Consider the following 22,448-nt stretch of genomic DNA (forward strand, 5'->3'; position numbering starts at 1 on the left):
TAAACGATAATATTGTTATTTTGAGACCATTTTAAAGTAACATAATGGTAACGGGATAGTAATGCTAGGCCACCTTATTAAAGATCAATAAACTTTAATTTGTACACTTAATACTGGAACTGGAAGATATAAAACACAACAAAAGTAACAAAGAAATAAAACCACACACAACCAAAACTAGAAATAAAATGGATTATAATGTCTCTAAACAAAACTGCTCATCCAAATGGAAATTATAGAGCTAATTTTAATTCATCACATGATTAACCAATTAATTGCAACAGGTTTATGCGTACGTATATCTCGCTCCTATTACTTTGACATTGCCAAATAAATTCTAATCCAATAAACTCCCTTTAGATGTCAAGTAACTATTAAACAGAGTCCAACTGTTTGCAATTTAATTTCACTGTAAATTCAGCTGTTCAGAGGTTTGTTAGATTAAAAACATCTGTAAACAGTTGGCATCATGAAGAGCAAGACACCCTGCAGACAGGTCAAAAATAAACACAAAAGAAGAAGAAGAAATTATAAAATATCCTTGCAGAGCTCTGTTCATGACATCGTCTGAAAATGGAACAAGGGTGGCTCACCTACAAACCTACATGTCTGGCATGTGTTTCCGGACAAGGAGAATAATCAGAAGAAGAGAGGATGTATGGAGGTAAACACAGCATTCATAAGAGCCTTTTTATGTGCTACAATGGCCTAGTCAAAGTCCATATCCAAAACAAATTGAGAATCTGGGGCAGGACTTGAAAATGTTGCTGATCGGAACTGCTTTCCATCTAATCTGACTGAGTTTGAGCTGATTTGTGAAGAATGAGCAAAACTTTCAGTTCTTATGAGTAAAGCAAAGTAGCATTGACTCAGTTGAATTAAAAATAAATGCACACCACATTTTTCAGATATTTTTTTGTAAATACAGAAGTATTGTTTCCAACATAAAATGTAAAAAAGTTATTTTGCAAGGCTTTGTCATTCATTCTTGAGGTAACGTGTGACTAGAGCTGGAACAAAATGTGAGAATATTTCAGAGTAAATGATGCCTTTATGTTGGGAATTATGTCAGGATCCTTCTGGAAAAATCTGAAGCGAAAGTCTGAGATGAAAAGGCAGCAGTTTGGTAATTATGTTGGAAAAGCTTGCAAGTAAGGAAAAGGCTTCATTGAACGTCTCTAGAAGCAGCAGAGCACAGCAGGCGCAGCAGAGTGTATTCGCTCTGAAGCAAATTTTAAAAAATGTGGTGACCTTTTAAATGTCATGGCATGGAAACAAAGAAGCTATAAACACTATTAAAAAAAAGCAACAATGTAAACCCAAACATGAAGTCTGTTAAAAAAGAAAAACAGAAACAATGAGGCTATGCAAAACACAAAAGATAATTTTCCTTTTGTGTTTAAGATATTTACTGTTTTGTTGCACATTTATTTTTTAACACTGCTATCTTTTCAAGATGATTTTTCCTACCTTCATGTGTCACACACATGCTGGTTTTCATCTACTTTGGGTCGGCTGCACCACAGCAGCATCGTCTGTCTGAATCATCTTGAATTTCAGAAATAAGTGCTTGTTGTGTGTTGTAAACACACGGTGCACATGCTCAAAAAGTGTGTTTGTTCTGTTTAAGGACTCCCCAATGTTGTCGATGTGGTCAATTTAAATGACATTTTCTCTGTGGTTCAGCATCAGCAGAGCAGTTCTGGCACCATATAGTAGCTCTCTGTATTGTTGATGCACTATTTGCTTTATTTTTTGGTAGAATAAAGCCAATTTTGAAGGAAATGCAAGAGATTATGATTCTTTTTATTCTCCTGATATATTTGTCCCATTTGTGGTTGGAATAACCTTGGACACAAGGGTAAGAAATCTGGCACTAAAGTAAACAAAATGGAAAAAATTTGTTTACTAAGAAGATTAAAATAAGGGCCTATTGGTTTACAAACTTACAAGCTACTTCACTAGCTAGGTTTTATAGCTCTTTTTAGGATTTTGAAGCAGTTTTTCGCTTCAAAACGGCCTCAATTATTCATAAACGCTTTTCAAAGATTTTAGCATCCCACACCTACTGCATCCTGAGCTTTCAGCTCCACTGGACTGAGATCTGGAGAATAAGAATACGGCCAAGAGGGTCTAAAATTGCACCAAAAATTATTCCCCATTTTACTTTATATTCCCCACCTACAAAGATGAACAAAAAGTCTCAATTTTAAAGATGTTTTTTTTTTTTTTATTGCATGTAATGAACTCTCCCTATGGATGCTGAAATATGGGTTTAAAAATTAATCCTTACACTCAAATCACTGGAGGTTAAAAGTTGACTCTTTTGTGAACATAAAGGCAGATGTTAAAACTTTAATTCGTAGTTATGAAACATGTTGGTGTAATCTGTGTAATTATTTTATTTTGTTTTGTTTCGTTGCATTTTGTTTGGATTTGCTGGATAATCTGACAGGCTGATCGGATATCGTTAATGTTGTTCTTAGATTCTGGGATGAGGATTGTGTTTAAGTGAGTTCAGTGACATATTAGTGTAACAAGGAGAAAAGTCAGGAGTTTTAGTATTGGAGTGAAAAAATGGGTAAATTTAGTGACAAAGGTTAGATTACAGACATACTGCTGCATAATTCGTATCTAGCTATTGTAGCGCAAACCTAAAACTCTGATCTAAATTCACTTGACTTGGTTAAAACAATTATTTAGTGTCTTCTGCATGAAACAAAATCCACAATGATCCATTTAAGATACTTCAATCCACATTTGACTTAAATGTGATCTAAATACTTCTCATTTTAAAGCTTTGTTGCCACATCACAGGATTTCTTTTATTTAAAAGCCCTTCTCATGTCCACATCATTCACTTAAATGGTGTGAATGGTGAACTGCGGTTCCCTCTCCTGATATCCGCCAGTGGAAACCAAGTGGTGTTGACACGCCGGTCAGCCTGCGTCTGTCAGCTGAACTGAAAAGTGTGAAGAAGCTCCTGATAATGATTCTGCTGTCAGGTCAAAGTAAGGCGCTAACAGAAAGCTGTGCAGGAAGGAGAGTGAAAAGTTAAAGAGTTCAAGGTGTCATTTATATTTATTCTTTTTTATTTAAAAAAAAGTTATTTGTGATATTTGGAGCTTTAAAGACGTCGATAGTTAATAGAAGATGTTTGAAATTAGCTTTTATGACAGACTTTTAGGTACAGGTCTAGTGAGAGGTTTATATTTGACAATTATGGGCATGAATGTGAAATTAATTTTGAGATACTTCTAGGATGAAATATTATTTTAGAAGCAAATTGGACACAAGCGTTTGTATTTATTGTGAATTTTCTGTTGTTGCTCAACTGATTGCCATCAGCTGAGCTACAACCATTTTTTTTCCTAACAAACATTAGCAATGCACAGAAAAAAGTAAGCTTACAATTAAGTTAAACAAAACTATAGGTTCTCAAGGCTGAAATATAACAAATTTGCTAACTTCAGCCTATTGTCTTCCAATAACGCAAAGATAATAGAAAACATCAATTTTCTAGTAACACACCTTGAAATGTTGTCAGCTGCCACAATGATAAACTGAATTGAAATTAATTGCAATAATTACTTTTAGTTGAATAATTCAATCAAACTTAGTAATAAATGTATACTTTGTTAGGTCTTCCACATTAAATCTGCTTAATACAAATGTAAAAAAAAAACATATACAGCTCTGGAAAACATTAAGAGACCACATAAAATGATCAGTTTCTCTGATTTTACTTTTTATAGATATATGTTTGAGTAAAATGAACATTGTTCTTTTATTCTATGAACTACTGACAACATGTCTCTGAAATTACAAGCAAAAATTTTATATTTGCAGAAAATGAGAAATGGTCAAAATAAGGAAAAAGATGCAGAGCTTTCAGACATCAAAAAATGCCAAGAAAACAAGAAATATTAATTTAGAAACACCAATACTAATGTTTTAACTCAGGAAGAGTTCAGAAATCAATATTTGGTTTTAATGGGGTTCAGTGCAGTGAACTCTTCCTTATTCTAGATCTGTATATTCAGCTATTCCCCTTCTCTTCATCTGTGCAAGCTTTAAAATACACAGTAGCTTAAATATAATATGGCAGTATAACATTACGTGCTTATGTGTAGTAGGTCTCAAATGTAACAACACAAAATGCATCCCCAGTGGTTACTTTATCAGATTTAACACATTCTGACAGCATTAAAGTGACAAGAGCATCTTTGTCTCGACCTGAAGGGTCAGTGATGTTCATCTGCCTTTTTGCGTTTTGCCAACATGTTCAGCAACAGTTTTATGCTACATTCACTTAACATGAATGATCAGGGATCATACGCATTTTTAATCTTCTCCTAAACTCAGGTTTTATAGAACATCCTGGATCTTTGAGTATAAAATATTAGCCTTTAGCTAAATGGTTAAATGGTAATTGGAGCTCATTATCTATAGGCTTCCCAAATCATCAAAACAAATGAAGCTGAAATACGTTTCTGATTTTCCGATACTCTTCTCAAATCTTTTTTAATTCAAAATATATAACTCTTGGACTTGTAAATAAGTCTGCTATTCTAGATGCAGATCCTTTGAAACTGTGGTTCTCATTCCTGGTCCCACCATCCTCCATGTTTTAGACGTGACTCTGCTCCATCTACTTCAGATGATTGCATTTTCTCCTCTGTATGCATTTGAGTGCTGCAGAAGCCGTCAATCACCTTTTTTTGTTTTTAAAGTCAAGTGTGTGGCAGCAGGAAAGCATCTAAAAACATGCAGCAGAGTGTTGAAAACCACTGCTCTGAGAAGAGTTTTGTGAACATTGGTACCATTTTATAAAGAAACAGAACGCAGCAGGGTTTTGTTTGGCATTTAGGTCCAGTTTAAGAACCACAGGTCCGAGAAAAGATTTGCCTAGAGTTGTTTAGACTGCAAACATTGTAGAGACAGACGTTTTTGGATTTATTTCTGAAGTGTGCAATCTGTAAGTCAAAAAACAAAATACTGACAATATAAAATATTAAAATCAAGTTGTGATACGATAAATCAAAACTGAAGTCATTTAAATATAATTAAAACGACCCTAATTTACTAAGCATTATGAGAGTTTTATTATACATATATATATTAAAAAAAGATTTTCTGAAAGAATTTTTAAAAATATTTTCCATACCTAAATTATACAAAATATAAAATTAAATTCCAGATTTTTCAACCATTTCAATAAATCCTGTAGGTGCCTTTTGAATATGCATTGATTCCTCTCCTGTTAAATGTTTGCTCAGAAACAACAGTGCCATCTAAGTGTTAAAAACCTGCAATATATTAACAAGTCACTGGCAGGAATTCTCTTTAGAAACACAGTTTGTGATTTATAAAACCTTCACTTGTGAAAACAAAAACATGCTGAACTTGGTTTTCTCTTAAATTTGCTCAAGTTTTGTCTCATTCTTGTGAGCTTCATGCAGTGTTGCTGGAACGTAGTCAGTTTCCGATTTTTAATCAGTCTAATTGAAATCAGGGATAAAACATCTTGACTGGGACATTTGTAAGTCACCATGAAGCACCAGAGTTAATTGATGAGCAGGAGCTATCCAATGTTATTGTTGGATAGAGACATGCAAGTGGACAAAAAGCCTAACAAATCAAACAATGCAATGAAATTGTCATGCACTAAATCTCTCCAATTGTTTTTATCTTCCATTTCTGGCCAGTGATTACGGGTCAGTATGTAATCCTGTAACTGCAAAGTTACTTTCCTAGGAAATAATTTTATTAAGAGAAATTCTTCTTTGAGTTTGACAGGTTGCAACAGGGACAGGTTTGCAAATAAAGTAGATTTCCTTTATGGATTGTCATTTCCTTAAAGGAAATTGCTCTGTGTGCTGGTGGAAGTGGGGGAGGGCGTTGCATCAAGCTCTTTTCAGCATTGGCAGAAGGAAAACCGGAGCGATCCGAAAGAGCTAGAGGGACCAGCGAAGATCCTCCGCTGCATTACCTTAACATTTGCTCTCTGCTTTTTGACTGGCAGGTTTATTTTTATTGTTTGCAAATTGAGTTCTCTACTCTTTGACTCCAATGGGTTGATTTGCTTGTTGAAGGAGCAACAGGTGATCTGAGGAGCCAACGTGCCAGCCAAACTCAGTGCGACCTCATGCTTGGGAATGCTTTCCTGCGTGAACCATTCGCCTCTCTTGCAACTCCCGCCATCAGCTGCATGAAGTCAGGATGCAGCCCATGCTGGTGAAGCACGCCACCGATAACTCTCAAAATTGAGGATCCTAACAAGGTACTCTTCACTGAGGTGTGGAGGGTACATGCCGAAAATGGGGAGCAGCCGGACCCCCTCGGGACTCATCAGCAAGGCAGCGGAAGGAAGAAAGAGGTTTGTACTTGCGGCCCGGCGGTCCAACTCCACATAACCCCCTGCAGGGCACGGCAACGGCTGGCGCAAAAAGAAGACCAGGAGACAGTAAGGAAGGGCAGATTCAGGGGGGGAACCTTCCCCACCTCCTAAACACAGATGCAAGATTACCTTCTTAAGATCAGAGACAAAGGTGAACAACTTTCTGGTTTGGAGGTACAAAAAAAAGAACTGCTGCGGAAACTTCACCGTTTACACTTTGGTTGGATAAACGTCTTAGATTCAAAACAATTCAATTTGATCCTTAATACGAGTTATGAAAATATCAGTTTTTGACATATTTGATAAGATAAAACAGTAAATGCTTCATCAAAATATTGCCATTACTTTTCATTCAAACATTTTAAAACATTTTCTTAACCAGAATCCAGTCAAAATTGACAAAAAATAAATTTTCATCTATGAGCTTACGGTCGGATAACATTAAAGCCAACATTGGCAACTTTCAAACCTTATTCTGAACAATTTTTTAGCTTCTGTCTGCACCAGGAAACTAACCAGTTTAAAAACACCAATTAAACACAAGAAAGTGTTGAAATATCCAGAGATATTGGACATTTTGATGGCTACAAAATGACTGTGGTCAAGGTGTAGTTTGCTAATCAAACATGGGGGGAGACAATAAGTACATCAACCAATAAATTCCAATCTGTGCACCAAATTGTTATTTTTAAAACTCAGAGTTGCTTGTTGTCTGATTGTTTCACACTGGAATTAGAACTTCAATACATAAAAGCCCAAAATGGATATTGCATCAAAACCAATAATCAGTTTATGAAGGTGAACTGCAAAACTATTTCCTCTGAAATTTGAAACTGAAGCATCAAACAAATTTCTTAAGTGTTACTCCAAAGCAATTCAGTTGATCACCATGTAATCAAATCTTTTTTTACTAAAAAAAACCCCAAAACATTTATGTGTCTTTTTCTACAGAAACCTGATCACCATAACTGGATTATAAATGTGCATCTTTTCTTGGGGAAAACAGGATTAGTCCACAGCAGCTGATTAACTGGATACTCCATTTTATAGAAGTCCTGCCAGATATTTGTTTTACTTATCATTGCCAAATAGAACCACCCTCAAGCTTCAGATGATTCAAAACATCTTTATTAGACCAGGCACAGAGCGCGCTAGACATGGTGGAGGGCTGACATTTGAGGCACCAGAGTGGATTGTTTTGGCAAAGATTTAATCCTTTAAGGAGATTTAAAAGTGCATAGATTTTTATTTCAAGTATACCCGTTCACAGAAGGCCATTTTTCTCTCCTGACATGCAGGTTGACATGCTTAAAGGGGTTCTGTGAACAACCCTTTCATACACACTCCACTTTCATGCTTGAACTTGGTACCACTTGAAGAATTTTTGGCATTTCAATGGGACTGATGACACTGACGAAACAAAAACCAACAAAACAAGACAAACACAGACAAATCATGACAAACAGAAATGGTACAAAGTGAACATATTCAAACACAAAGGGTGCGACATTCAACAGCATTTACTGCAGATGTTTAAGTTCAGCGTACCCATCAGGCATGGACACGAGCCACAGTCTAGCTGCCCCAACTTGGCTTTGCCGCAGTAGCTGGGCTCAGGTGGTGAAGACTGAAACGATAAGGGGGATGGGGTGGCCGAAGCCGTGGGGGGCTCCAGTAACAGTACCGGAATGGGTCCCGTGGCGGACTCACCAGAGGGGGTTCCCCGGTTACGCTGGGAGGCGTGGGACTGAGGCGGCGCTTGGCTGCTGTGGCTCTGAGTCTGCTGCAGGATGTTCAGGCACTCTCCCAGGCAGCTGAGCGTGGCAGCCGACGTGGCTTTGAGCAGCAGCAGGTCCTGGTCCAAACAGGACAGCGGGCCTTTGGTGGGCAGAGAGTCAATGGAGTGGACAAGGTTCTTCTGTTGGCCCTCCGCTTGGGACATCACCTGAAATAGAACATAGAATATTTACAATTTATTTACAATCGTCGTTGCTACATTTTCTTGTCTCTTGTAACCATCTTGTCTATGTAATATAATTTATTGTTGGCTCTTTGGCACGGCATATTGAACCATTTTATTTGTTCCAGTTAAAAGTCTTACAGCACAGTTTGGAGCAAGTAAAGCCACTGCATGTAGAAGTGAATAACTGGAAATATCCATTTCATGTTCCTTATTTTTCAATGATAAATATATTCATGCAAGCTGTTAGTGCCCATCAAAAGATAGATTGTTCAAAAACACCTAAATTCCTGATGTTTGAATTTACGGCAGAGTTTAAATGTCCAATCTGTTGCCTGATCAGATAACCTTTGACCTCAAACATCCCATCTTTTCAGAGCTCAGCTGTTCCTCTTTCAGTGAACCTTTCCACTTTTATTACCTTCCTGAAATTGGTAACCATTAATGTTGCTTTATAGCTCGTCTTTGCAACAGCCACAATGACTCACATCAACCAAGCAGTTTATTTCAAAACAATCTCCAAGATTTCACTGTGCACAGCTTTTCCTGAATGATAAAACCAATTGTGTTTGGCTCGCTTTGTGAATATTTATTCCTTCAGTTGTGGTCCTTAGGGGTCACGTTTTGATTATTGAAGGCGTTTGCTGACGACAAGAAACAAAACAAAATTTGTTTCGGCTTTAATGCATGTTTTCACTGCTGACTCATGAATTGTAGATGTAATCAGTAGTTGGTCTGGAGTTTCGTTGTGATTAGATGAGTCATCAAATCCTGCGAATAAAAGCAGTTTGAATGTTAAAATACAAAAGAATATTTTTTTTTTCTTCATTTGGTTTGGAGGGCTAATGTTAAAGCCGATAATGAATTCCAATCTAAATGGAAATTTTTCTTCACTCGGGACAGAGTGGGTCATAGCCTCACCAGTAAAGCTGGGAGCTGCTCTGTCTTTTTACCCCCTGCTACTGTTCATCCGATTTTCTTTAAACATACAATAAATACAAAAATGCTTCACATCAGTTTGACTATGATGTTTTAGACAAAATTATCTTTTGTTGTCACATCAGTTGGCGCTATAATGGAACAGCAAGGGGGTGGTCTCATCTTTGACTGGTTGATTGTCTCCCTCAAGCTTTTTCTCACAGTAACGGTCCCTGTGTTGTCCTCTGGTGGGTACGTGTGTTAGCTTTGTTCATCAGACTCACTCCTGGAGTCTCACAGCTGCAAGTCACAATCAATGTACACAGTCTCAAACATTTTTCTGTTCTTTCATATAGAATTGAGCAACGCGACATCATCTCTGAGAAACTTGCGAAATATTACTGAATCTGCTCTCTGGGGCCGTCTTTTGTTTGATTTTTAACAGCTGGTGTGCAGTTTCAAAATATTTCCTGCTTCCACATGAATGTTATGAATGTTTGATTTGTACAGTTCAGTTTCTTTCTGATTACTGAAGCATGCACTTCCAAACTGGCAGCTGCAAGAGCCTGCTGTGGGTCTCCCAATGACTTTTAAGGGCAGTGGTGTTCAACGTTTGCAGTAAATTTTTAAAATCTAAGGGACACAGCAATTAGATTTAAAAAAAAACATAAAATTGGAAAAATACTTTAATTCTTATTAAATATGGGGAACCAATATGTAGTTTTATAATTTTTGTCTTTTTCTTTTTGCTCTTTCGTTTGGTTTATTGTTTTGTTTGTATTTCCTTTTAATTCACGTAAACACTTTGAACTGCTTGTTGCTGAAAATATGCTATATAAATAAAATTACCTTACCTTCTTGACATTTTTAAATTTTTATTTCTTATATGATCAATTAATCTAGAATGGAAGACTTTAAAGTAATCTTACTAGTTGTCAAAAAGGAATAAGTAAATCGTTGATCCAAAGACACAAAGCACATAATTTCATCACTCCAGTGAAAAAGTTAAATGTATTCAGATGTAGACACAATGTGGATTATCTGTTCAGTTTGTTGAAAACGAAACAGAATAAAAATGAATTTCAATTAAATGGGTAAAAATAGAACAAAACAGGATTTGTTTTGACATTGTTAGTCAAAATGATGCACAGCAAAAGAAGTTTAGCGCGACCTCTGGACTAACCTTTCTCTCTCTGCCCTTCTTCCTGTTCAGCCACTAATGAATAAAGGCCACTAGAAACACACCAGAAAACTAAAAAAATATTTCCTCTCATCTAAAAAACTGCAGGCAAAGGCTTAAAAACAATGAACAGAGGTCATATTACTCAGAGACAGTCGGCTCATTGGCTTTGGGCGAAATTTAACAAGTCTGGTTGCCTTCCCTGTAGATAAGGCATTTGCTGCTTCATCTCATTACTAAAGATTGACGGAAGAACGCTGAATTGAGATAGTTGCGTCATAAAAAAGAATCTGTGAACGATGAATAATTAAAGACATAAAAAATACCGGTTTAGGTTGTCATGTTGTTCAGAGAGGAAGGTTAAATGTAAAAAAAAAAACTACTAGATACTGAAAGAGACCTAAAAATAGAAAACCTAAGCACATACAATAAAGACATAAATAAATGTCACAGTTTCTTCTTTCAACATCCAACACATCCATAGTGTTAGTATTGTGTAGGCAGTGACATCGTCTCCATCTTAGCTGCAGGCAATAAGTCTTCCCCATAAAGAAACGGCTGTGAGACGACGGCGCTAAAAAAAGAACCAAACAAAACTTTTCTGAACAGAAAACTTTCTCCAGAAGCAGAGATTTCTCCCAGGGAGAATTATTCCAGTCTGACTCACTTATCCGAGTCGAAATGCATCTCAAAGGGAAGGAGACAACACTGCTTCTCGCTCACAGGTAATCAGCTTCTCTCAGGGATAATAAATCTAGGTTGTTTATCAGTTCGGAAATGTTCTGTTCATTAATATTGTATGGCTTCAAACACTTGTTTCCCCACACAAACCTCAGGAACGCGTATGATCCTGCATCAGATCACACAGCTGTTCAAGTCCCAGAGAAAAAGAAAGCTTTTCGTTAACTTAAAGTACATGTGTGCGAATACTTTCTTTTTTTCAACACTACCTCATTTACTAACATCAGATTTCAATGTTTTCAGGCAGAGATTATCCAAACATTTACATTTTCAGAAAATATTAGAAGATCCTCTTTTCTTAAATTGTCAGTAAACAACCAAAATCTTGAAAGAGCCTGTTGTTGGTTATCAAAGTGCAGTGATGCTGCCATTTCGCATTAAGTTGATTAAACAAAGCAAACGCTCCGATCTCATTATACATCTCCTAACATCAGAAAAAATTCTCTTGTGGTCCCTTTGGAAAAATAATTACTCACCCAATAGAGGAGTGCTTTATTACAGGAAGATGTACTCTAGAATAAAAATACTGAAGGTTTTTAAGAGAGGCAAAAATGGAGCGGAAAAAGCGATGCAACAACAAACAAACAAACAAAAAAAACGTTAAAAAGTGTAATTGAATCTATGTGACACTAATAATGCAGTAAATCAGAACCTGCCTTAAGGTCCATTACTCACTGAAAGGGTCATTAGTGTGTGGCAATGCAAGTTGGAGAACAAATTTGTTGCTATGCAACAATAAGAATTGCAGGGGAAAACAAACCTCAGTCTGATATAACACAGCTCACTGGGTTTTATAGTGCTCAGTAAAATGAAGTAACTTTTCTTGATGCAAGCAAAACGTGACAGTTTTACACATAGCAGGGAAAAACTGATTATTATTATTACTAAGCTTTGAGCCTAGGGAGACAAAAATATAGTATGCACATAAAAGATTTGAAGAGGGAGGGAAAATAAATTGGAGATGCAGGCGATTTTAAACAAGGATAAGGATCCGAGTGCAAAAAGACAATAAGCAAATTTAGGAGCAGATGAAGTGTTAAATAAAATACATAAAAAGGAACACGTCGGGGCAGCAAATACAGAACAAAATAATTAAGGTTTCAGAAAGATTGAAGGAAAACATAATGCAGAATCTAAATGGAGAACAGGAGAGCTGATTATCTGCAAGAATGTTGTCATTCATTTCTGCAACCCTGTGAAAAAAAATATTTCTCTGTTCTTGAGGACTAAGAAAATAACATTATAAGGAACATATTATGTAAAATTCCCAATTTCCTGTTAGTGTACTTCCATTTATGTCTCAACTAGTACTTAAAAAAAAAAAAGACCCAGTCGTTTTTTGGCTGTGAGTTAATATTGTTTGGTTTCTGGAAAATGACCCGTTTCAAAAACCATCAGAATGTATTGTCAGAAATAGCAACCTACACAAAGCCCAGCCCGTCACCTAGCAACCCAAGCTGAGTTTCAGGACGTTTGACCAGCTGGTTTTACCTATGTGTGCTGCACAACGGCTACTGGAAAAGACTAGTTTTTTCTGTTGACTTACCATCCAGAAACCACTTCCTGCATTCTTGTTTGTTGTGCAAAAGGCTCCATTTCTGCTTTTCGAAGATGTACGGTTGTATTACTGCACATATAAGAATGATTTTGTTAAAAAAAAATGTAACAAACATGTTTTGCATATTTCATAGACCTTTCTGTTCAAGGAAGCATAATAAGTCGCCTTTAACGGCATGAATGAACTGTGTTCTCTCCCACTGATGCAAGAAAAGTCATTCAACAGATTAATTTTGAATTTTTCTTAAGAGAGAAATGTCAGATTGGTTAGAAATGTGGAGTGGGTCTATGAGGGCTACAATATTCACTGTTTTAATGTCCAGACCAAAGACTGAGATTGTGACTTGCTCAGACTGAACAAGCTCACACCTAAGGCAGAACCCGCTGCTTTTCTAAACACTTTTCACTAACGCAGCGCTCTCTGGAGCCAACAAGGCTGCTGATGTTTCCAGAAATAGAAGAGACCCAGTCATCTGTCTTTGCTGCGGTGGAGCGAGGGTTGAAGTATTGCACGACTTCATGTCAAGCTGAGGAGAGACGGTCGTGTGATCTGACTCCCAGCATCTCACATCGAGCACGGAGACAGACGGATGGAAGGTGACAGCATGACGGAGCCCTCAACACTCAACACCAGGCCGCCCTGATGCGTTGTTACGGCAATGCTTCTTCCAGAGGTTTTAGCACCACATTGATTGTCAAGTTTAAAATTTTAAACCCTAACTGGACCTGCACCCTGAGGTACTTTATTTATTTATTTTGAACAGATAAAAAGTAAAAGCAGGAAAAAATAAAATTTTGCCCATTGAGATGCAATCTTACATAATTTTGTTTGAAAAGGAGCAGTTGGGAGATTCAAGATCTTATGATTTCCTGCCCGTCTAATACTCAAACCTTTATTATGACCTGTGATTATATTACAAAGTTATACATATATTTATTAAATATTAATTAGGAGCATTTTATCCCTGAATGATGTAGAAAAAAAAATTATTCATCATTTATAAGATTCTTGAATTTAATTCTTATTTAAATCCTGATTTAGAATGCTGCCAAGTGTGATCCTCTTACTTACAAAGCGGAAAAATTATGTAGTTTAATATATTAAATTGAACGTTATATTACGAAAATAAGCAATAGTGGGTTATTGTTTAGTTTTATTTGTGAAAATTCTGAATAAATACAATGGCAAACTTGCACAAGTCACCTCCTTAACATTACTAAATTATAATAATATTAATTATCCTTAAATAAGTCTGAAAATATACCTATTCAGCATCTGGGGCCACCTGGTGATTTATTTAAGGGTAGTTTTAAACAATCAGGTTTCCAAAGAGTATGATTACATGACCAGTTGACTTGCCATACTAGATTATTATATTACCACCAGGCTTGCCAACTGTAGAAACAACTCCCTACAATGCTGTTTAAAACCAACAAAGTGGGTTTTTAAGCTTCTTTTTTGTCATCAAACCAAGTCATTTCTGCATTGCTTTGGTGTGGAGAGCTTTGGTTAAAGTCTACCGTTCATTTCTTCTGCTCATTTTTTGTTGTGAAACTTAAGTAAAATTTATAAATTAAAACAATAATTTCAACAATAATAATATCACCCCCCTTAAAAAAATACAGGATTTTTATAACAAAACATGGTATTGTATTTATTGTATTATTACAACAAAATCAGCAGGTCTGATAGTCCCCTGAATAGGGCTACATCATTTGTTTGCATAGAGAGCTGATAATAGATTTAACTATTCTGAATGCATGTAAAGTCAGTTCTGAATGCTTAAAGTTATAGAGTTGTAACCAAACCAGCCTGAACAAATATTTATGCAAGGTCTGACAATTGCCTCAACAGTTTTGATTTGCAGCTGCAATAAACACAAACATTCAACAGCAACGTGTTGTTTCAAGATATTATCAGCCACAAAATACATTTGTGATGCAGCTGATAAGACCACAAATCCACTGCATGATCAGCAAAGCGCAGCTTTCTGGTCTCCACTAAGTATAGCTCTTCGTATATCAATGCATAAAGGCTCCACTGATTCTGTTAAACTTGTCAGGAAAGTTTATTGGCCTTGTAAGAACAGAGGAAGAGAAAAAAATCGAATGACGAGGAGTAGGAGGTAGGGAGAGAGGAAGTTAAATGACGGGGGAGTTGAATCAGGTCACAGTGAGCGGCGACCCAGTTCTTCTGAACCAAAACAGAGAGAACATAAATCACACAGAGCCACGTTTCGTCTGTCTTCGGAGGAGCCCAGCAACCAAAGTAGAGCTTGTTTTACTTAGCGATTACACGTTCTGCATGCCGTTTATTAAAACTGTCCGCTCTTGACTTGGACGTGTTCTTCACTCATGTTGATCACTAGTTGCTGCCTTTCTGTCATTTAGTGAATCGTTTAGGCGAAATATTTTAAGCAGAACAAGTTGGAGCTGCAGAAGATTAATAATTTCCACTCAGCCAGAAAAAGTGGGAAAAAATGTCAATTTGCTTGAAATAAACGATTCTTTAAAAGACTTTATCTAGTTGTGTTGTTCTTCAATAAAAAGGCAACAGTGAAGGTGTACAGATCCTACACAGTTGTCTCTTTTCCTCTAGAATAATGCCTGATTCTGCTCAGATCAAACAAAGAAACTTTGTTCCTGCATGAAACCAAAAGAAGCGATTGGTCTGATATGCGTAGATAAGAGTTTTTGACTGTGTCAGGTTAAAAACTTTGCTTGCACCATGCAAAAACACCCAGATATCAAGATAGCAGTGATGAAAAACTTTAACTTTTTACACCTGAAGCTCCTCTTTTCCCTTTTCAGCTCAATTTAGTTTATTTATAGTGCCAATTCCCATCATATCATCTCAAGGCATCTCACACAAAACATTATTTCAATCCAATCATATTTGCATTAAATTTTTTTATCAGACAGTGCAGTTCATTATTCAAATTAGTTTGAGAGGTTTTCTATCTAAAGAAACTCAGCAGATTGCATCGAGTCATTGACTTCCAGCATTCATTCCTCCTGGATGAGAATGTAGCGACAGTAAACAATCGTATGGATTGTGTTGCTGACTTTACACCAACGGAGCATGCATGTGGCGACAGTGGAGAGGAAAAACTCTCCTTTAGCAGTAAGAAACCTCTATCAGATCCTGTTACAAGAAACTGACTTGTGCCTGGGAAGGACAACGTCAGCAGTTCCCCCAGTCGTAAGGGAAAAAATAAAAATAAATCTCGTTTATTCCGTCTTGGTAAAACAAAACAACTTCATGGCTCTTTTTTTTTAGACAAGCCAAGGTAGCATTACTCTTGTAAATCATGAAAAAAATACAAAGTAATTAAGTTTTTGCTCATTAGTTTTACATCATTTGTACCTCACCATGACATTATATAGTGCAGTGTTTCCTTAAGGAAATTTGGAAAGTAGAAAAACAGAGAACCAAAGCAGAAGTGTTGGCCTTAAAAAAAAAAAAAGTTTCCACCAATTAAACCCAAAAGTCATGTTAGTACAAAGGGTACAAGTTCTCTAAATGCCTGATAGCTCCTTGAGAATCATCTTGCTGTAGCTAAAATGTGCAATGTTTGTTTGTGTTTGGCACAGAAATACATCTTTGTGACAGACTGGGAGCCAGAAAGAGACTAAAGAGGCTTTTTAAAACTCGGCTGTTTGTGGACTGTAGGCAGCACTGTTAATCTATTCAGATAGCAGTGTTTTTATGACTGAATTATTCATAATTGAGGTAGACAAAAAGAAAAACAATAGAAACAAATCCTCAGAACAAAGAAAATTATAGAAAGGCTGGAGTATTATTGACGAGGACCACTTTAAAAGATCACAAGGAAGTCTCATTGTTTAAATATTAGGACAAGAGATATGACACCGTTCTTACAGGAATGGTAAAGGCTTGATCAGCTCAACTTAAACACCAAGAGTCACAGCATTGACCTTTTTTAAAACAATAAAAATATTCCTAACCATGCATAAGCAACATCTTTCAGGTCAAATGATCTCTGCAGTTTGAAGAACCTCACAGATATTATGCACAACTACATGGTAAGTTTATGTTATAAAGCTCCACAAACACAAGATGTCAAAAAATATCTTGTGGAAATTTGACGCTTTCCATTCAGGTTCAATACATCTCCACAAGTAAGTCACATTAAAAAGCCTGTTGTCCACGTTTTCCCCTCCTTCCTGACTGCTCAGTCATCTTATCACTATTATTCAACAGCCTGGTGATAATCCAAAAAGCACACTGTGTCTCCAAACAGTAGACTGAAAGCAAAAAAAGAAGAAAAAAAACCCTGTTTTTTGGTTTATTTACGAATGTGTCATCATTTTCACTTCATAAAACCAAGCAACGTATCGCAATTAATCACCTTAGACTGACTCAAGACAGCTCATTAAGAAGTGAGAGAGAGAAACAATCTTCTCCCAGAAGATAAGCAGAAAAGGAAGAACGACTCGTCAGCGCCACCAAAGATTCATCAGCAGCCGGAACCGACAAGTCCGACGACGGACGGAGAGAAAATTGATGAGGATTCAAAGTTCCAACTTTGTTCAGCCTAATGACAAACTCCAACTTCTAAGAGGCTTGCAAATGTTTGCATTTATCCTCTAAAATGGTGCAAAAGACAATAAAATGAAAAAAGACTGAATATTTCATGCATTCAAGGATAATCTGGGGAAATCATCATTGTTACCTCAGCTTAGTAAATAATGAGATTCTCTCAGTAAGTGAAAAAATACCTTGTTTTCATTGCATCACAGTGTTATATGTGAACCATGATCCAATTGATTTCATTAACATAACTATAAGCCTCTAGCTCATAGTTTTAAGATAAGCATCACCTTAAAGGGCGAAAAACATAATCTTCTATCAAAGCAGAAAGATACTAAAAACTTTTTGAGTCATGACCACTAAAATAAAACAGCGCTACAATATTAAACAAGATGCATGTAAAGGCTCTGTCTGGTACTGTGATTATAGGAACACAGTAGTCTTCTTTCAGCCAGCTGATCGGCAGTGGAAGCAACAGGCGAGGGAGGGGCATAGCTACATGACTTTGAAGAAATTCTTCCAGCCATTTTGGCACTTTTTGTATTTCTAAGGTCTTTAAATGGTTGAAATCATAAAACAGAAATGTTTTAATTAAACTTTTTGAAATAATACTGACGTCACTGATCATTTCCACTGAAACCCCCCCCAAAAAAAAACAACCCAGCAGCTCTTTCTATTATTCATATTCATTTGACTTTTTTATATATGACTGGTGTCTTTGTCAGGGTTATCAGGGAACTATAAAACGCTAATGAATTTACCTAAAAAGTATTTTCAAAGATCCGAGAAAAAATAACTTTAACTACAAGTCTGCACTGTTCCAAGACCCTAATAGTCTAATATAAAATCAAAGCATCACCAGGTGTTATCTGATCACATGGAGGAAAGGACCAGCTGCCAAAACTCTGAACGAAGCAGGAAATACCATTCACACCAGGGTAGAGGGAGTCTGCTCTCTAATAACAACGTGGCTTCACTTCTGTCCTCTTATCTCACTTCCTAAAGAACACATCCTAATTCGTTCTGTTCTCATCGTCTTCTCGCACGTCAGACTTTCTCAGCACGAGAGGACGACAAAAATGAAAAGGAGGGACGAGGTAAACAGACATTTATGAAAGTAATCAATTAAATTTAACAGTATAATCTCATAGTTTCTTACAGAAAAATACAGACATGTTCTATCGTTTTCTACAAGCGGAACAATGCATAGCAAAATCAAGTGAACAAAAACAAAAAGTCTAATTTTCCACCATCTAAAGCAATAATAAAGAAGCTCTATGTAAAAAATACTAAAGGCAAAAACTAAGTAGGTCCAATGATCATTATTGCCTGCATTAGCAACATTAATTTGAACTTGAAGTTTTGTTTTGTGACTAATTAGGCAAATTGTGGTTGAATGTCAACCCCTTGTTTTTACAGCCCAAATTTTAAGATTGATTTTGAGATTTCTGGACCTCAAGGAGTACTTGCTGGAAAATCCACTTCCAGGAAGAGATGCGGCGACATTAAATAAATTTATAAATGATCCCTCGCTGTAGAATAATGGGCTTCAAACTGTTTACTAATGTTCTTTTAACATTTCAAAATAGACCGACAGTAGAAGTTACTTCTCTGATTCTCTGAGATAAGACCTGATGTCACGCCCACATGCACACATGCACGCACACACACATCCATAGCTCTGTTTTAGAGAGGTGGCCACATTATTCATGTAATTATTGTGAAATTTATTTCCATGTAGAATCTTTAAAATCTTAAACTCCCTATGTAATCATGCTATGAGACAGCTTTTAAATTAGTACACCTTGGAAGAAATATTAGTTACATCACAAAAAGGACCTGGAAATCTGCTGACTTGTGGCTCTTCATCCACCAGATTTTTTATTTTCAGCCATCTTTACCCGTTCTTTTAAAATAAAACTTTTGAATGTGCTTTGCCGTCGTCACCCACCTCCTTGACCTCCAGCAGCTGTCCTGGATACTGACTCCTGGACCGGCGAGCTGCAGCTGGGGACTTGTGGTGGGTGATGGTGACGATGTTGCTGGGCGCGGCCGAGTGGCCCTGGTGCCTCTGTGAGCTCGGGGATGAAGATGGAGTTAGGTGTGGGAGGAGGGAGAAGCTACGTGTCCGACCAGATGATGAGGAGCCCTGGGGGAGGAGGAAGAGGAGGCGGGAGACGACACAGGAAAGGAGAGTGTGAGTCATGTAGGAATTTATGTGCCAGGAAGTTTTGAATAAATTTAAAGTTTGCTTCAGGTCCAGTTTGTCCTGGAAGCCTAAAGTTTTTCAACATACAACAAAAAAAAAAACATGGAAAAGCATCTCTACTCATATTTCTACTTGGACAAACTTTTCACTTAGTAATTAATATTTTGGGGATTAAAAACACGAACTTTTTTTTTCAAATAAGTAAAAAGTATGGCCAAAGCTCGTTCATGTGAAAAGTTTGATTTGGTAACAATCATCTTAATTCCCTTTGCTATGGCAGAGGGGAAACATGGATGATGGGATGTTGTGAGGGGATTTTCCATATGATCAGTCAGACTGAAGCCTGTGAAAAAGCACAACTTTTCATTAAATGAATCAATAGCAATGGTCCCTACACGTAGACTAACTGTACAGTCTTAAGTGTTGTAGTCAAGACCACCTAACCCGAGACCGAGACAAGACCAAGACCAGAGTGTATTGAGACCAAGTCAACACCAAGACCGAGGGAAACAGATGCATGATTATATAACTGTACTTCTTTGGAAAGCATAAGTAGAGCCTCCTGCACAACCAACAAGAATGTAGCAAGTGGTATATGAATGGTAAGTCAACAACACTGTAAGGCGCATACAGCAGTAAGACCAGCTGACCAAATGTGCTGGAGCTCCTCTTGGGTTGCTAGGTGATGAGCTCTGCTCTGCTGGTGTTGCGAGGTAACAGGCTGGATGTCGCAGGAGTTGCTAGTTGAGAGTCAGAGCCTGCTGAGTTGTGACATTACATTCAGGAGGATTTTGAATCGGATCATTTTCCAGACACTAAAATCACAGTGACTTGTTTTTAGAAGCAGCAGAGACCCAAATGGAAGTACGAAAATGTGCAAAATACATTAAGACACAAACAATAAGGACAATTTGTAAAAAAAATAAATAAATTCTGCGTGAGGAAGCCAGCAAACTGTGCTGCATCTCATTTACATTCAGTCCTTGTGTCCTCATCATGCTCAAAGTGTCAGGTGACAGTCGATGGGAAAACTTCCCTTTAAACAGGAAGAGACAAGGAAAACCACCAGAACAGAACAGCAAAACTGAGTTTGTATCACATACTCTTTGTTTCAACATAGAAATCCAGTATTTATTGTCCTTACTGATCTATTTTTTGTAATTATTTACAACGAGGCGCTATGCAAACGCGTAGTCTGGCTTTTTTTCGTCTCTCTCTGCAGTAAAGTCACATCACATCCTTCATGCTGACGCCTCAGCCTCTTCCCCTCTTGAATCCTCAGTTGGCTGACCTCTGTGCTCACACAGGCAGCAAAAGTCAGATCGCTATCTTGTCTGCTCTTTCTTTACTGTCCATTAGTTTAAAGCAGCACACCGAGAACAAGGCACCATAGATTTATCCCTCAGAGGAGCACAGGGGGTCTGGTCACTGCAGCGGTGAAAAACACCACTGATCAAATTAACAACTCCCCCCCAGAGCACCCTGACTGGGAGGGAAAACAACAAGCCTTTGTTTTGAAGAGGAGCTGCTTGCTCTTAAGAAAAACCGGCAGATCAAACAAGAACACATGGTCAGTACAAACAGTGTCCTCCATATTTATGGGCATTTCTGGTAACGAGTAAAGAAACATTTAAAATAGCGTCAGCTTTTATTACAGCCGGACAGGAATTATTTTAATCATATAAAGATTGAAAAGAGCTGTAAAACTTACAAGCCTGTAAGAAAAAAGTCAACTTGTTTACACACCATGTTGCCAGAAGTATTCACTCACCCCTCAGAATAATTTAATTCAGATGTTTGGATCACTCCCATCACCATATGTGTATAAAATCCAGGCATGCTTCGACAAAAACTTATTCAAGAATGGGTCGCTGAGTACTTCAGTTAAATCCAGTGTGGAACCATGATAAGATAGGTCAGCCGTGCGATAAGTCTGATTCAAAATGTCCACCTTTGAGTGGCTTATAGCAAAGTATGCCAGGTAGCAGAGTGGATGCAGAACAAGCCAGCTTTCAACATCTGCAGCTCTCCAAAATTAGGCAACCTTCAAATTAGCAGAGGAACAGCGCATAGGGAGCTTTATTTAATAGTTTCTAAGTCAAGTAGCTGCATCCAAACCTCTCATCACCGAGGGGACGGCAAAGAGTTGAAAACCCACCACTGCTGGACTCTAGAGCAGTGGATTCATGCTCACTGGAGGGACAAATCATCCTTCGCTTTCTGGCAAATAAACAGAGGAGTCTGGGTTAAGCAGTTGCCACGGGAACGACATTTGCCTGACTGCTTTGTGTCAGTTTTAAGTTTGGTCCAGAGGGATAAAATGCTCAGCACCAAAGAGCAGGTCTTGTTTTCAAGAGTTGGATTAGGTCTCTTGTTTCCAGAGAAAGGAATCCTTAATGCTTTATTATGCCCAGTGTTTTTTGGACAATTTCATGCTCTTAACTTTGCAGGAACAATTTGAGAATGCTCTCTTCCTGTTCCAACATGGCTGCACATCGCTGCAGGAAGGAAGGTCAATAACGGCATGGAGAAGCGAGTTTGGTTTGGAAGAACTTGACTGGCCGGCTCTCAAAAATCAAAACCGTTCTTCCCGTCCAACGTCAGTCTCAAACACACTTCCGGAAATATGTTTGAAAAATCTAAAAACTATAAATAATGTGTAAACAAAACATTTATTTAAGATTATTGTTTACTTTTGAAGTCAGAGCTTCAAGGAACTTTTGATGCATGATTTTCTGTCCTCACAGACCCATTTCTTTTAGCTGCTTTTCAAAATGGAAGAGAAGAAAACATTTAAGCAAGTAAATTGAGAGAGAGAACAAAAACTGCATCAAAGTAGAAATTGGCTCTGATTTCCTTAATTTTGGGATATTGGTGATCAGCCGATACATAAGAAACCGGTTTTATCCACTACTGCAACGGTCTGAA

General features: G+C 37.3%; 1 protein-coding gene across 1 annotated transcript in view; it reads right to left on the reverse strand.

The window, feature by feature from the left end:
- osbpl10 (oxysterol binding protein like 10) overlaps window positions 1-22,448 on the reverse strand; it is an 85,229-nt gene that overhangs the window by 29,354 nt on the left and 33,427 nt on the right. The window contains exons 5-6 of the mRNA XM_014474545.2: window positions 19,263-19,460; window positions 8,111-8,345 (exon numbers count right to left, since the gene is read on the reverse strand). Of these exons, the coding sequence (XP_014330031.1) occupies window positions 8,111-8,345; window positions 19,263-19,460 (433 nt within the window). The remainder of the gene's footprint in view (window positions 1-8,110; window positions 8,346-19,262; window positions 19,461-22,448) is intronic.

The sequence above is a fragment of the Xiphophorus maculatus genome, chromosome 13 (assembly GCF_002775205.1).
Source record: "Xiphophorus maculatus strain JP 163 A chromosome 13, X_maculatus-5.0-male, whole genome shotgun sequence".
NCBI lineage: Eukaryota > Metazoa > Chordata > Actinopteri > Cyprinodontiformes > Poeciliidae > Xiphophorus > Xiphophorus maculatus.